This window comes from Eutrigla gurnardus (assembly GCF_963514095.1).
Source record: "Eutrigla gurnardus genome assembly, chromosome: 10".
Classification (NCBI taxonomy): domain Eukaryota; kingdom Metazoa; phylum Chordata; class Actinopteri; order Perciformes; family Triglidae; genus Eutrigla; species Eutrigla gurnardus.
The window spans coordinates 21,137,943-21,154,444 of NC_139924.1; the positions used below are offsets into that span (position 1 = coordinate 21,137,943).

Below are 16,502 nucleotides of genomic sequence, written 5' to 3' on the forward strand. Positions count from 1 at the left end.
CTGCAGGTGGAAATCTGTCTTGGCTAAATATTTCAGCAGAATTTCATATTGATAATGTGTTCACTCATTCATGAAGTCCCGTAGCCATGCAGAGCCACCTGTCTCGCCATCAAAACAAAACCTTCAGAGAAAGCTGAATGTTGCATAATGCCTCATGAGACTGTGAATCAGCAGCAGCAAGCATTCCTTTCATCTGGAACGTCTGTGCGGACATCAAACTCAAGAAAACAAAAGTTTTGCTTTTGCTCACGTGCGGCTAGCACTGCCAAACTCTCTCGCTTGAGTGGAAGTCTGTGCCATTCACAAGCATGGAAGACGTGAGATCCCAACTCCAGTTATCAGTACAATATAACAGTATCTTACTTAAAGTCATTGTAATAATGAAGTTAAGAGTGTCATCGTCTTCTGGAATGGAATATTTGGGCTGGTAAAAGAGGGGCTTGATTCAAGTCCTCCAGATTTGACTGGATCGCTCAAAAACTGGACGTTGCTTAGCAAATCCGACAGCACGTATAATCTGAAGCTGTAGTGTCGCACCTTCCTCACATGGTTTATGATATCATTTTGAATGTAAACAAAGGCTCTGCCACCTGAGATCTAAATACACTCTCCTATCTACCTACGACCCATCTTCAGCTGGTCTTTGTGTGATGGCCAAAGTCACCGAGATGCCCCAAATCAATATCCATTTACTCTGCCCCAGTGGCCAACTGAATATATATATATATATATATATATATATATATATATATATATATACAGCTACAGTATACTGTAACACCTTTGTTGAGGACAAGTGTCCCTACTCACCCCGGGAGTAATCTACAGCGTAAGCAGTGCCTTCTGTTCCATGCCAATATGTTGAGTCAATTTCCTGCTACAGAGCTCTCCTATCTCTCCGTATGCGACTGCAGACCTCCCTCCTGCTGAGTAAGACCTGCACCTATCCACAAGACTGATTCCCAGCACAGGGGCACTGCCTTGACCGGCCCCCAAATGAGTATGACATTTAAATCCCGGGGGGCTCGAGTCTCGTCTGACGATCTGGCCACCGACGCAGGAACCGCCAGGCTCGGGGGCCCAGGGCCACCGCCGACTCGCAGCCAATTAAGAGCAGATAAGCAGAGCGGGAGGGAGGTTTTTAGCCCGCCATTGTGTTTAATGCGGCGAAGGAAGAAGAGCAGAAAGTGGCATCACTTTCAGGAGTCGGTGGAGCTCTTTCTGCCGGTGAAATAGAGACTGCAGCTGGAGGGAAGAGATTAGCCGGAAGCCAGAGAAAGACACAGAAATGGAAAGAAAAAGAGATGGGGAGAGGGAGTGTGTGGGAGAGGGAGGGACGGCGAAGTTCCATAATGAGTAGATTTTGCGTTCTCTCTGGGGTTAAAGGATTCCAGATAAATCACATATTTCTTTTGCAGGGCATGCAGTAAGTTTCTTTGGGACCCTGTTAATCAGCCCCCCGCCCTCTTCTATCTATTCTCTTCTTCTTCTTCGTCTCTCTCTCTCTCTCTCTCTGCCATTCATTTGTCTTCTTATAGAGCCTGCTCAGCACTGCCTCGTTCCTCATCCATCTCATACCACAGTATCTTTCCAAGGCTTAGTCTGATGCCTTTACTCAAAGTCAAGGTCATCAATTCTCTCTTTAAACTCCTCTTTAATGCTCATCATGTTTTGACCCATTTGCTGTAATTGGCATTTTCTGCTCCTTCTCCCTTCTTCTGCTTTGCTTTTGTGGGGTTTTTTTTCTTCTTCAGCTTTCATTTCAGTCACTCTCCCAGTTTCTCTTCATCTCTTTTCCTTTCTTCGTAATTCTTTCTAGGGAGTCCAGCTTGATTTTCGGTCATCCCACCACACTGTAGATCTAAGATCAGGCTGAAAACAAACAGTTCCTGGGACATTCCTGCACTCAGGCTATACTATTACTGCGTACTAGCTCGTGTTACTTTTTGGCCTTACCAATACCATTGCCTTACCTGGTGTTTTCGGCTAATGTGTTAGCAAACATTTGCTCCATTATACTCGAAGCAGTATAACATTATCAGCAACTTTAACCTGCAACAAACCAAAAAGCACCAATGCCTGTTTACGCAACAATAACACTGAGGTATCTTCTGGAACACAACTTCCTTATTACGTATTCTGCTCCCTCCCTCCCCCTTTTCTCCACCACATTACCCCCCCGAGACCCTCATCCACACACACACACACACACACACACACACACACACACACACACACACACACACACACACACACACACACACACACACACACACACACCATGTATCTGTCTTTTTCCATTGGGAAGCTGTTAAATGAGCATAGCCGGTTCCTTCCCCGGGGAATGACGGTGAGGGAGAAGGCTGGGTAGCAGTAGAGAGGTGGAGACTAGTGCTTAGCAGACTGTCGAAGAGCCCCAGCAGCCACCCAGCGCTGCTGTGATGGGAGCTGTCTGAGGGGACTTGTTACCACGGCAGTTCACAGCTCTGTCTGTGTGTTGATGAATAGTCAGCAGGTGTGTTGTGTCCTGTACCGTATTGTGGTTCTTGTGGGGTTTTTTCCACCAGAAATGTTTTGGCATGGCAACAGCAATTAGACTGCCGCGTGACACTTCTCGTAGTCTACATAGAGTATAATTGATTTACTGTATTAAGCAGTATTTTTTACGCTACCATCTTGGTCAGGACTGCCTTGTAAATGTAAATGACTCTGGTTTAATACAAATAAATACCAGGGGACCTCATGTTATCAGAAATTGTATGCAATTTGCCTTTTAATTTTTACTCCACATAATATGGACATGAAAGATTAGCACAGGATCAAGATCATAAACGACCGCCTCAACCATTACAATTTACTAGAGGTCTCCGGGTAATTCTAGTCCCGCGTGAATGGGGCTTTAGCTTGGTTCATTTAGTGAGCAACCGCACTGAGGTGCATAAAAATGGGCTTCCAAGAAACCTGCACTTCATTAGGAGTGAGAACATATCCTAAAGCAAAAACGGTCAAATCCAGTTCCTCATGTTTCAAAAGAATAACAACATTAAGTCAAGGAAAACTGATGCTGATATTCTCTGGTGTGTGTGTGTGTGTGTGTGTGTGTGTGTGTGTGTGTGTGTGTGTGTGTGTGTAGCACGTCGACCCGGGGTGCTGGAGGAGATTATTCATAACTTGGACTACTGTGATGTCCTGGTGTTGGGGGAGGAGCTGAGGCCGGAGCAGGAGTCCCTCCAACTGCAGCGCAGCGCTCTGCTGGGAAAACACCTCGATGCCACTAACTCCACCTCTGGCATGTCCATATATGGTAGGTTACCACGGTAGCCATACTAAAGCTGCATGCGGTGGGTTCTCATCCCGTCGGTTGGGATGATAACCCTCGGTAACTTTCCCTTTGACACCTCCGTAGATTCCCTTCAGCCGTGTTCACCAATGTCTAGTTAGCGACTACAACGTCCCCCTGCTGCCTCTCTTCTCCACAGGTGTGGACTCCATGTCCAACTACGAACAGGTGATCCGACAGGTGCGTTACGAAAACTGGCAGCCTGGACAACTAACGGAAAGAAGGTTCCGTCTCACCTGCTCGGAGCTCAATGGACGCTACACCAGCAATGAGTTCAACCTGGAGGTCAGTGTGATCTATATATGTAACTACCAACATTGTATGTTGACTGATGTGGATTTTTAAGGGTCAACAGTGAATTTCAGACTTTATTCATGCATCACAACAGCCCAAATGTGAGGATTTTCTAATGTGTTATCTATGATGATTGTCTGATTAGCTTTAGGTTTTGAATTTGAAAATAGGGTGCTCTGGAAAATTCTGGATTTTTTTACCAACACAAAATGGTACGTGTTAATCAAGAAAAAAGATCTACGAATGATGATGACAATAATCGTTAGTTGCAGCCATTAAATTGCCCATATTCGCACTAGTTGGCACTAGAGACGGTGCTGCCTTTTACAACCGGCTGGACCAGAGTGTTTGAACTGGGAGTGTAACTGAGCTGACTCAGCTCAGGTGTCTGGCAGCACTTTTACTCCGCGAGCAAATTTAAAACTGAAACGTGGTTGGCATTTCTGATGGTATCACACCACCCACAGTGGCAAGACTTCTTAGGGAAAATAGCAACTGAAACCTGACACATTTTACAGTATGTATCCCAAATATGTGCAGGAAGAAGCATCAATTTAACTCAAATGAAATTTCACATGAAAAACATAATGTGATGATTTAAAAAAATTTTTTTTTAGCAACAATCAGATTTCTTCCAGCCAAGTTAGAAACACCTTCAACAGCTGCTACACAAGCCTGGTTCAACACATCAAAAAGAAGGCACGCTGCAACACTGCAGACACAGAAACATTGACACACACTCCACCTGTTATACAATGTTCCTACTTGATGATGTGCCAAAAAAAACAGCTCAATGTATTTGTTTCTGTCCCTGGTCTGAACATAGTTTGACTTATTCATATATTCGCTTCCTCGCTAGTTTGAACACTGGAGTCTGTCCATGAGTTTACATGTAATTTCCGGTAATCTTTAGTTTGCTCCAGTCCAGAATATATCACCCGGATAAGCCAAGGCAAGTTTTGACATACCGGTTGGAGGAATTGGGACTGAAATAAAAAGGAATGTAAAAATGTCAAGTGGGATGATTCCATCACCTCTGCTTCTTCTGTTCCTCAAACAGGTCAGCGTGCTGCACAGTTCGGAAGCAGGGGAGCATGTCAGTCACATGATAGCCCCGCCTCAGTACATGCAGATGGTCCACAATCCGTCCATGTTTCAAGACCTGTACCCCAGCCACAACTCAGGTAAGAAAAACACTCAAATTCCTATGTTTTATTAGATTCAACGTCACAAATTGGTGGATTAAGTGAGTGACATTTCAAATCTAAAAAACAAAAAGCTGTCTGCAGTGCTCAGGCTTAGACTGACTGTTCAATTAGTGTGGAGGAGATTCCACGTGTTCGTTTGTGTGGTGGTTGTCAATTTCAGGTATGTTTTGCACTTTGTATAGAAGTGTTTATTCCAAAGTTTGCATAAAATGTTATTATTGAACTCACGCATCTGATGTAAGAAAGAGTGAGCAGTGTTTTGCACAGAATGGCAAAGAAAGAAAAAGAAATGTGTGGGTGCTATTGGTTTTCTTTAAGGCTCGTCTACAAAAGTGGCGGTTTTGATGCGTCCATCCAAGCAAAAAGACTGTAATAGGAGTAGTGACAGTGTGTTTGGATTGGACGCTGTAAATAAATGTGAGTAAGTGATGTATAAAGATGTCACCTGAAGGTGGGGTTTGCTTTAGGAGATCACATGTGAGAGCTCTACCCGGGTTAATGCACCTGTGGGGAATATAAATGTAGAAGATGACTTGACATACACTGATAGACACCTTCACAGATGGCTATGCTGGTGAATCAAACCCGGGAGTGTTTTGCTGGGTGACTGAGCCACAGCTGTTAAAAAAAGAAAAGAAATAAAAGGTTTTTAGTTTTAGTAAACGTGACCAGATCCAAGGGAACATTCGGTTTCTCTAGTTTGTTTATCGTTGTGCTCATCTGACTGCCGCTCTAACACAGCGGTCCTCAGTGATGGAGAGTAGCGGTGTAAAGGGCCCCCTCTCAGATGATGCAGCTTATTCCCCTCGCCGGGGCATGTGACTGATCTGAAGTAAAGAGAACATGGTGAGGAGCAGAGACATTGGTCTTAATCTACCACACCAGATTTAATTATTCAGCAGGCTCTAATGGATTCTACTTAGAGTCCTGGAGAGTTCAGTGGCCAATGCTATTAATGGCCCAAAGAGTTGGGTGGGTGTGTGTGTGTGTGTTTGTGTGTGTGTGTGTGTGTGTGTGTGTGTGTGTGTGTGTGTGTGTGTGTGTGTGTGTGTGTGTGTGTGTGTGTGTGCGTGTGTGTGTGTGTGTGTGTGTGTGTGTGTGTGTGTGTGTGTGTGTGTGTGTGTGTGTGAAAATTAGTCAGAGGAGGAGCAGTGAGGGTGATGGTTGGTTGGAGATACTGTATATGGCAAAACATACAAATTAAAAAAAGAGATTTGCAGTTTCAGCTGCTGCGTGTTTGTAGCATGTGCAAATGTTCAGATATGGTGGTGCATGTAAGTACATAGTCAAAGCGCCAGGGTGTGTGTGTGTGTGTGTGTGTGTGTGTGTGTGTGTGTGTGTGTGTGTGTGTGTGTGTGTGTGTGTGTGTGTGTGTGTGTGTGTGTGTGTGTGAAAATTAGGTCAGAGGAGCATGCAAACACTCATCCAAGTTACTCCAAAAGGGAGATGCATGAAGCTACGCTGAGAGCGAGATCAAAGGCCATGGATTTAGTGTGAAAATCTAGGGAACTAGACTGAATCAAATGATCATCTGAAGAGTCCTCTGTGAGTCTGACTCTCGTTAAACACACACACACACACACACACACACACACATGCTCCAGCAGTGACTAGTGGAGAGAGGGCACTTACAAAGAAGAGTTTTTTCAGTAGGCTGGAGATCAGAGCAAACATTTTAGATCAAGAGAAATCCCTCAATGTATGTTGTGGTTATGCTACTAAATAGGGCTTATGATACATCTTTTGCAGACGTGTACTGCACTGGGAGCATAATTAAATGTGTTTAAGTCTATTTGAAACACTGTAGCTTACACATGGGTACCAGTTAAATTCCTCCCATTTTTTTTTTCAAGCTCTTATGTGTCTTAAACTTTGGACGCAGATAGTTTTTTTATTCTTTTACTTGAAATGCAGAGCGAGGATCAGGAGCCATTTGTAGTAAAATAAATAATAAATACAATTAAGATCTTTATGTACCACAATCACCTTTTTATTTGTGTAAACATTACATGCCCTGTCAAGAGCAATAGAGGAAATTATGTTGATCACCACCTCTTGGAATTTCGGCGTCGCATGTCTTGCAAACAGCGAGTTTTACATCTTTTTCTGAAAAAATTCCAGACCGTAGAACTCATGCTGACAGCCTCATAAAACAGAGCGGCAAAACAGTCGCAGGTAATTTACGTCACGCACGGAAATCAAAACTCACAGGCGCAGAAAAACAAATATATATATAAATATGCAATCTGCTTTTCTGATCTGCACTTTGAGGGCCCACCGATCAACCTGTTTAGGGTCCATATCGGCCAATAAATCGATCGGAGCATCCCTACTGCCGGTTCCTACATTACACCTCCTTCTGCCTCCATAAGCATTCCCAAACTATTAGGATTGTTCGAGACGGGCCAGGCCTGCACAGAATCAATCAACGGAAATTGCGGACCAATGCATGCCAGTCAGATTTGTGTCCAACTTGTGCCGTGCCCATATGGGTAGCAATAATCTCACAAGATTGAGACAGCCGCAGTTTTTAGAGCCCAGTCCGCAGTTCTGGCTCAGAGCTGACTGGCTCTTAATTTTGACAACAAACACCACGTTGTGGAAGAAATCCCCCCTCAGCTGTTACAATCCGGCCAAAAACACACAGGTTGCTAGAACCTCCAGTCCTGAGATAAGTGGATGACCCACAAGTCACCTGTTATGGACAGACATTATCCCTAGCAGGACTTTAAAAAAGAGGTATTGTTCTGTGTTGGCATAGAAACACAGTGGAAATAGGCAGTTACAGTACAATAAAAATCTATTGGCTGTCCTACTTATAATCATTATTTGTTATATAAGGCCTTGTTCAATGACATGTGAAGGAATATCCAAGGGGCTAGAAAACCATAAAACCGTTGAAAAGAGGCTTCAGCTACAACAACACGAGATGAGAACAGACACATCTGTAGCCAGGCAGGAAAGCCTGTTTTATAACCCGGGGTTTTGGAGTTGGAAAGACTTGAGCAGGGATGGTCTAAGATGGAAAGATGCTTGTGAATTGCATTATGAAATGTGATTTTTTGTTTTGTTTTTATCCTAACTGGCTCACTACTTAATCCCTGGAATATCTCTTCAAGAGTAAATACAAAAACTTAGTTTCCAGGAAAGTAATTTTTACCTGGTGAACGTCTTCTCACCAAAATGTTATTAAAGAATAAAGTGAGGACATATTCATTTTTGTACCAGCAATGATTTTACTGAGTCAACGTTGTCATGACTGCATTGCACTGTTTTCCTGACCTTTATTCCAAACATCGGTCCACGGCCATTTCTCTCACCTCTCCCCGCTCTTCTCTCGTCTCGTTCCCAGCGATGCCGAGCGCCGCCACCGTGGTCATTGTGATGTGTATCGCTGCTCTGGTGGTGGTTGTAGTCCTGGGCATCTACCGCATCCACTTGACCCACCAGCAGGAGGTCAAGCTGGCGGAGACGGCTAAAGAGGCAGACGTGACCTGGGACGACTCGGCTCTGACTATCACTGTCAACCCGATGGAGGTAGGAGGGTGGGGGGATTGGAGGAGGAGACCGTCAGGGAGTTGAATTTGAGATAATTAAAATATATTAGCGATTGAACTACGTAACAGAAAAACAGGATAAACTGTTCAGCTTTTGCTTTAGGAATACAATTATAAGTAATTATATTTTATTGCTACTACTTATTTCTAATGATTTAATTGTTGAACTCTCTGATTATTTCTCGCCACAGAACGTGGCACAGCCGCAGGCTGCAGAGGAGGAGGCCAGCGAAGAGGAGGAGGAAGAGGAGGAGGAAGATGAAGAGGAGGAGGACGATGACATCACCAGTGCCGAGTCAGACGACAGCGAGGAGGAAGTGGACGTCCAGCTACCCAGGATGCAACGCCTGAGCAAGAAGGGCCAAAACTGGGACAAAGCGACGATATCTTATTGAAACACACATTCACAGGCACTCACACGCACACACACATTCTGCATCGTCAATACGGAACCTCAAATCAGATGGTTGAAACAAAAAAAGACTGTGATGTTGATGCTCCAAAAATGAGGTAATATCGCCCCCTACTGGAAGACTCCATTGAGATACAGTGCAATCATTTAACCTTAGCCTTGTCAGAAAAACCTCTCGTTTTATACAGCTGATAAGAAATAATACGACACTAAAACTGCTTGTCAATCAGACGACTTTCATCCGTCTTAAAGGGACAGCTCGCCAAATTTAGGGCACCACCTGAGAGCTGTTTTTTTTCCTCAAAGTATCTCACTCCCATTACAGTCCAAACCACAACTGCAACCTTTAGTAAAGTTGTCCGGATCTCATTTTTTCAGTCGAAACCCTACACCATGCATTCAGTTTGATGTGTCACATGTGTTCCACGGTGAGATTTCTGATGTCCCATGAAAAATGCAAAACAGTCTTTATTTAAGAAAAACTGCGTTGCAAAAGTAAAGAAACTGTTTATTTTTGGTTTGTATACCTCATGTTATTTATCAGTCTTTATTCTAGCCTACGTGGCAAAGCCAGGTGATTTTACAGAAATAGCATATTTTCAATGGTACTCAACAAAAAAAAAAAAAAAAAGATGATCTGTGTGTAGTCATGGTGAACTAGCCGAAGGGTCTGGGTTTTTGGGAAAGACATGAGGAGTCTCCTTGTACATTTTTATACGCTCCTTTCTTGTAAATATTGATTATAGTAGCCCCACCCACCCCCACCCCACACCCTAACACCACTTTCTCCACCCAGAAACCTTCCTCTCCACCTGTATACAGCACACATGCAACCTCTTCATATGTATGTATCCTAAACCGTTAGCCTGCAGGGGTCCTCTCTGAACTGACCCCTCAGTCCTCTATGTGTGTTTCTAGCTTAGTGTTCAGATCATTCCAGCTAATTGCGAGTTGGGTTTGTTAGGACGGATGTGCCACTGCCTGACTGGCTCAGCTAAAGCTGCACTAGGCAAGATGTTCATGGAAAGAGACACTGGTCCATCTAAACCACACAGCAGGGATGCGACAGAGACGGGAGTCTCCACATACGTAGTCTACAAGACTTGCCCAGATGGTCTCAGGTGTGGTCACAGCAGTGATGTCCTCATATTGGAAGAAAGCTTCACTATTAATAGCACATTGTCACTCCTGATGGACATTAAGGCTGCATTACAGAGATGTAGACAGTGAGAAATTCAACGTTCTACAAGGAAACACAACAATGACTGCCGAACTCACCAATACTGGCCGATTCCCACATTATAAATGGACTTTAAACAATGTGATGATTCTAAATATTGAGTTTGTTTTAGGTTTTTTTAACATAAGACATTATAAAGTTTTTATCAGGATCATTTCAATCAAAGATTATATATAACATCGTAGAATGTGGAACAGTTAACAAAAGTTAAGTAAATCTCAATATTTAAAAATGCAGCCTATATTTATTTTTAATATAAAATTCAATAAGAACTCACACACATATATATATATGGAACAAATTAAGAAATGTAAATTACAGCTGCACTAATTAATGCTTTTTATTAACGATCAAAATGAGGCGAGAGAGTTATCAACTATTCAACAGAAATCCCTCGTCTTGGCTTTACAACTCACAGCTTTAAAGCTAGAGCTGGTAATGTCATTAAGAAAACAATTTTTTTTTGTATTTGAATTTCATCCCGATAGCATTCATAAATCAAAAATGAGCTCAACCTCATTTCCAGTAGCTCTGATAAACCTGTACTCCCTACCAAGCAAACAGACTGATATAGGGCCACGCTGTTGAACTAAGCAGCTGAATATTTTTCTATGAAAACAGAGCTAAATTGGAGTGAATATCGGACACAAATACAACCTCACAGCATGCACATCACTTTTATGTCCATATCTCCTAAAGCATTTTTTACCCATGTGGAAAAATACTATTATTAAAAGAAAATACCTGTTATCTCTGACTGAAATGCAAGATTGCACAAATACAAGAGCATTGTCCAACTTCTTTGAATAAAATGCAGCATTAATGAAGGATATGTATGTCTGGGGGTTATGTTCATACAATCCTGGAACCCATCGGCTATCAGTCTGATGATGGAGGGGCTGTATTTCTGAGATTTGTTCATGTGTGTTCCGCCTGTTCCTACTGCTCTCCACACAGGCTGTTTACCTGCATTTAACCAACCGTGATTGATCAATACTACTCAGACAAATACTCAACTAGAACACTTCCCCTCCTGTTGCCTATAGACCTGGCATATGAATGCAGAATCTGTTTCTAGAGATTACGTCACGTAAATCTGACTCCATTACCAGGTGTAACTTTAAGATAAAAGACAGAACAAGCGAATGCATTCGGCAGTGTCACATTTGATGCAATCAGAGAAACCCAGTCGAAGGTTTTCCACCTTGAAGAGAAAGGGCATTAATCTCTGGCTGCGGCCATCATGAATCAAGTCTGTCTGTAACGTTGAATAGCAAAAAGATAAATCACACAAACACTGGAGAGTTTCCTCCTCTATCCTAGCGAGCCTCTGACAGCTGTCCCATGGGTGTAGCTGCTGGGAGATCCGACTGTGTGTATACTGTAGCTCTATATTCATGTAAAGATCTCATGTTGTTTAAGAGTTTTTCTCATCTACTGTGACACCTGTTCTTGTGACGTCACCTCCCACCTTGCACCCCTCACCCCACCCTCCCGGAACCTTTGGTGGATTTTGCATCGGCCCAAGCCCTAATATTGTCCTGGTGTTTGTTTTAGAAGAGGAGGACGACAAATTTAACATGGAAACCTTGTAAAATGTGTATGTTTTTTTAGTTTCAATTTTTTTGGTTAGTTTTGTTTGTTTCTCTGGACTCTTTGGTCTGATTTTATTTGGAATGGTCACTACAGCACTTTCTGTAAATTGGCCAATAAAAACTTGTTTTGGAATCTAGCTGTGTGCCTCATATTTGTGTGATGTTGGGGTGTGTGTGTGTGTGTGTGTTTCTGTTGTGTTTGAGCATTTCAACTTGACCCCCACATTATGTCTTTGTGACAATTGGCCAAACAAGTGTTCGCAAAATAACATAGTACAGTATGTTAAAAGAATATTAAAAAGTAGCATAGCATGTGGTATAGTGCATCGAAAAAGTAATTAAAAGTCACAGTATATGTCTATAAATTTGTATTATAGAAACAAAAATTATAAAAAGTCAAAGTATTGCGTGTTGAAAAAAGTAATATTATAGAATGTTAAAAAAAAGTAATATAATATAATGTGTTGAAAAAACTAATATAGTAAAGGAGGCAGGATCAACACTGTTTGGACTGGAAGTAGGCCCGATAGTGGGAGGCACGAGGATCTGGATCGGATCCTGCCATGGTGCATGTCAGAATAATTCAATTGAGTTCCCGGTTTGGAAGGCACCAGGGCTGGTTTCACTCACACGCATTGAGCACTCTGCACTCATCTGGGAAGAAAAGAAGAGAAGGACGACAAAAAAGAATTTTAAGTACACGTACTACTGCAACAACAACAACTAGGACTACTACAAGTACTACAACACAGTTTGGATGGATCAGGGCCAGTTTAGCGAGCCAGTAAGTGAACTATATTCTGGAGTCTTGGGTGATTTTTTAAGGCATACTATTCTACGCCATTTTGTATGACATACTATATTATACCTTTTAATGGCAAACAATATGTGGACACATTTTTAATAACATATTATATTATTACTTTCATATACATTTTTAATGACATAACATATTATTAGATTTTACATTAGAAATGGTTTCATAACATAGTGTTATCAAATGCTCATGATATAATATAGTATTATATGTCATGAAAATATATATGTATACTATGCTTTTTATATGCTGTTATTATATTTATACTATACCCTCATTATATTTGTTTCACTTTCACATTTGTATGGCAATTATACTATGACTTTAGAAATTATAATGTATACTATGACATTGTTTTTATGGCATACGATACTATGACTTTTTCATAGCATATTACACTATATACTATACTTTTTATATGAAATGCTGTATGGTGATTTCATGGCATATTATACTATGATCATTTTTTCATGATACTTTTATTACTATACTTGGTATAGGCTATGCAGTGACATTATTATGACGTGTATATTTGGTGTATATTTTATGACATGCTACATTTTTATTTGTATTCCATTCTATGACTTTTTATGACATTTTCATGATAAACTAAACATCTTTACAGCATACTACACTATGATATGTTTATGGTGTTCTATACTAGGACATTTTTTATGTTTTTTTTTTAGCATTATCTAAAGGCAGATTTGGAAAGGAAGCACAGTTTTTCTGCACAAAGTGTCTTATTTGGAGGTATCTATAAAAGTGGGATTTAGGCAGGTCAAACCTTTTAGAGAGCTGTGAAAATGATCCAAATTTGCCCTGAAGAAAGAGGCTTGAGACAGAAGTAATGCCTTTTTCCATCCATGTTTTGAAGGCAGAGTCCAAAGTAGAGGGTAGAAAATTGGAGTTATTGACAATTGGGGAATGAATTGACACTATAGACAGGTTCAAATGTCTTATAAATTGTGACCATTTTTTTATTGAATTGAGGACAATTGGAAAAGAAATGGCTTTGTGGAGTTGGGGGAGGTGGAGCGCAAATGACTGAACCAAGGTGGACTGCCTGCACACTCAAGGTGTATCCAGGCCACACTCCTGTCAGGGTGATAGTCCTGTGTCCAGAATAGCATTCTCTGGATATTACAGGCCCAATAATAGTAGATAAAATTGGGCAACACCAGACCAACTAGTCTCTTAGGTCTTTCAAGAGATTGCCTTTTACTCCTGTGGGATTTACCATTCCAGATGAAGGAAGCTATGCAATGGTCGAGAGTTTTAAAAGACTTTTTCATAATCAGAATGGATACGTTTTGGAAAAGGTAAAGAAACTTTGGTAACACAAAATTTTTGATAAGGTTGACGCGATCAACCAAGGAGAGAGGTAAGCTTGACCATCTTGCCATATCTTATTTACACTTTTCTAAGAGCACGCCAAAGTTTTTATAAATAGAGAAAATGTGGGAGGGATTTCTACTCCGAGATATTTAAACCCTTTCTTAACAACGTTGAATGGAAAGTGTGATGGGGAAATCTGTGAGGCAGCTTGACTGAGAGGAAACATTTCACTCTTCTGGAGAGTCATTTTGTAGCCAGATATTTTACCAAATTGATTAAGAGTGTGGACAACTGAGGGGACTGAAGTAATTGAATTAGAAGCGTACAATAACAAGTCGTCGGCATAGAGAGATCATTTGTGAGTCCGTCCACCTCGCACTATCCCCGAAAAATCACCAGACTGCCTAAGTGCGGTTGGTGTTTCCTTACTCTGTGACTTCATACAGCATCGATCTCATCTTGGAGTGCTGAGCTGCTTCTCATGAGCCTCCCTGTGGTTCTCCAGCTGCTCCTCCATAGTTTCCTGGAAGATGGAAAGCAAAGATCCACATTACAGACACATTATTCATGTATAATATCATGTCACTGACTGTAGCAGTTTCCAGCTGTGTACAGACGGTGGTGTTTTTGTAGGTCCTCATCTCCTCACCTTGACGTCCTCATGTCGGCTGCTCTTCCCCCAACAGCTTTTTCTCTGAGAATTAACAAAAAAAGACAAATGAGCTCCTTAAATTGGCTTTAATGTCACCTTCAGGTATTCTGTTTACCCTGAACATTAAAGCATGTGCACATAAGCTGCTGCATGTATCCAGTTATATATAAAGTTAGGAGCTATATGTTTGATTTTCTCTACAGCATCCATAAATGTTACATTATCACCATCTGCAGGAGAGCACTGAATCTGCAAGCACTGAAAATGATGATATAGGAGTTGCAAATTAGAGACACAGATACAGATGCTGATGTTCATATACAAATCCCTCTGCATTTATTTGTGCACGTTTTTTGAGACACGAGTCACTTGCTTCCTGTGTCAGTGGATTTTATGTGTAGAACGGAATATTAAATTCAAATGAATTAATTATGTGGAGGGTCACACATTTATTTAATTTAGAAAATGTTAAGTTACATATGACGAGATGTCCAAGAGAGGCAAAACATCTTCAAAAACCTAGAGTAAGTCCAAGTTTGCCTATGATAAAGCTTTCAAAAAGTGAAAATGTAAGCTTCTCCAAAAAGTACAGCCTTCCTGCACACATCGCTAAAAAGAATAATGATCACCATCACCAGATTGTCACCAAATTTGGACTGGATGTACCCTGATGGTTATTGCATGCAAGGTTTCACCAAAAGCTTTCAGCCATCTGAAAGGTAACACAGAAGTATTGGTATGGTGTGCTGATGGAGATGGATGGGAAATGAGTCCAACATCAATAGAATGTCTCCATCTAGTGGAAACGCCGATACTGCAAAAGCACATACCATCATTTCCAGAACAGTGGTAAATGCCGCTTTACAGTCTCACCTCGGCTCCTTCAGCCTTCACTCTTTCTCACACTTGTTGTCAGCAGTATTAATGATGATATTTACGATTTCCGCCTTTAGGTTTACCATGATTTTGAGAGCCTAGCGTTACTAAAACCCTGCTCTAAACAGGGTAAAAAGGATGGCCCCAGAGGCTTACTGCTGTATACACTGGGAGTAACACACCGACAGCATACAAAATTATTAAAACATTCACAAAACTTTTTATTTTCCAGCGTAGAGAGGAGAGCAGGGGAAGCCACAGGCACTGTCACCTTCACTCTCGACTCACACAGCAAAAATAGACTTCAGATTCCGCTACGAACAAGAAATGTAATCTTTCAAACAACTCCAGCGTGCAGACTGCAGCTGATCTATAAATAAACACTCATTTAACTATCCTTTCATTATTGTATTTGTGTGTTATCGGGCCAGAAGAGAGCTGGACACATACGGTCTCTTTCTTGTCATTGTTGCTTGGATGATGGGAGGCGCTGTCAATCACAGAAGCTCCCAGCAAGTGGAAGTCGAGGCAGCAGCAGTATATAAATAATAAATATCAACTTGCCTGACACAGAAATAGAGTACATTTATTCACATATTAATTATTTAACAGGCTTCTTTAGGCAGTGAGAATGATTTAATGAGTTAATTGTAAAGCTTGAACAACAAGATGTAGCCTAAATCCGGTCTGCTCCAAAGAAAGCTCGCATTTAAAAAAAAAAGGTGAGCGTGAGTTGCTTTCCCACAACAAAATACAACCAGTCCTGTGATATTTGAAAAGTAATAGCAGATGGTCACACAGTGGCGGCTGGCGTGCAAAGGGTTTGGAAAGTTCAACAAACCTGAGCACACCGGAGAGTTGTGAGCCAGTGCAGCGAACTGTGACCTTTGGACCTGCCGATGCCCTGAAGCATGAAGCCAATCCTGAGCAGATACTGTTTCATCGCGTTGGAAGTGGTTATATGAACATTCTACTTTCATAAAGAGTGATCTGTGTGCATGTGAAGAAGAATTTTACATGTGTTTTTATATATTCCTCACAAAGGCAGCTCACACCTCGAAGAGAAACTCACCTTCAGGCTGTAGACAAACTGCAGACAGGCAGCATGGATGAAGTGATCGATTATTGGTTCAGAGAGAAAAGGAGATGCAGTGGGAGGATGGTAATGTGATC

General features: G+C 41.6%; 1 protein-coding gene across 1 annotated transcript in view; it reads left to right on the plus strand.

Moving 5' to 3' along the window:
* The window catches only part of LOC311020200 (calsyntenin-2-like), a 218,046-nt gene extending 207,795 nt beyond the window's left edge, over positions 1-10,251 (plus strand). The window contains exons 13-17 of the mRNA XM_084020120.1: positions 3,134-3,304; positions 3,480-3,625; positions 4,695-4,818; positions 8,195-8,379; positions 8,591-10,251. Coding sequence (XP_083876246.1) covers positions 3,134-3,304; positions 3,480-3,625; positions 4,695-4,818; positions 8,195-8,379; positions 8,591-8,794 — 830 coding nt within the window. The 3' untranslated portion in view covers positions 8,795-10,251. The remainder of the gene's footprint in view (positions 1-3,133; positions 3,305-3,479; positions 3,626-4,694; positions 4,819-8,194; positions 8,380-8,590) is intronic.
* The last annotated feature ends 6,251 nt before the right edge of the window (positions 10,252-16,502 follow it).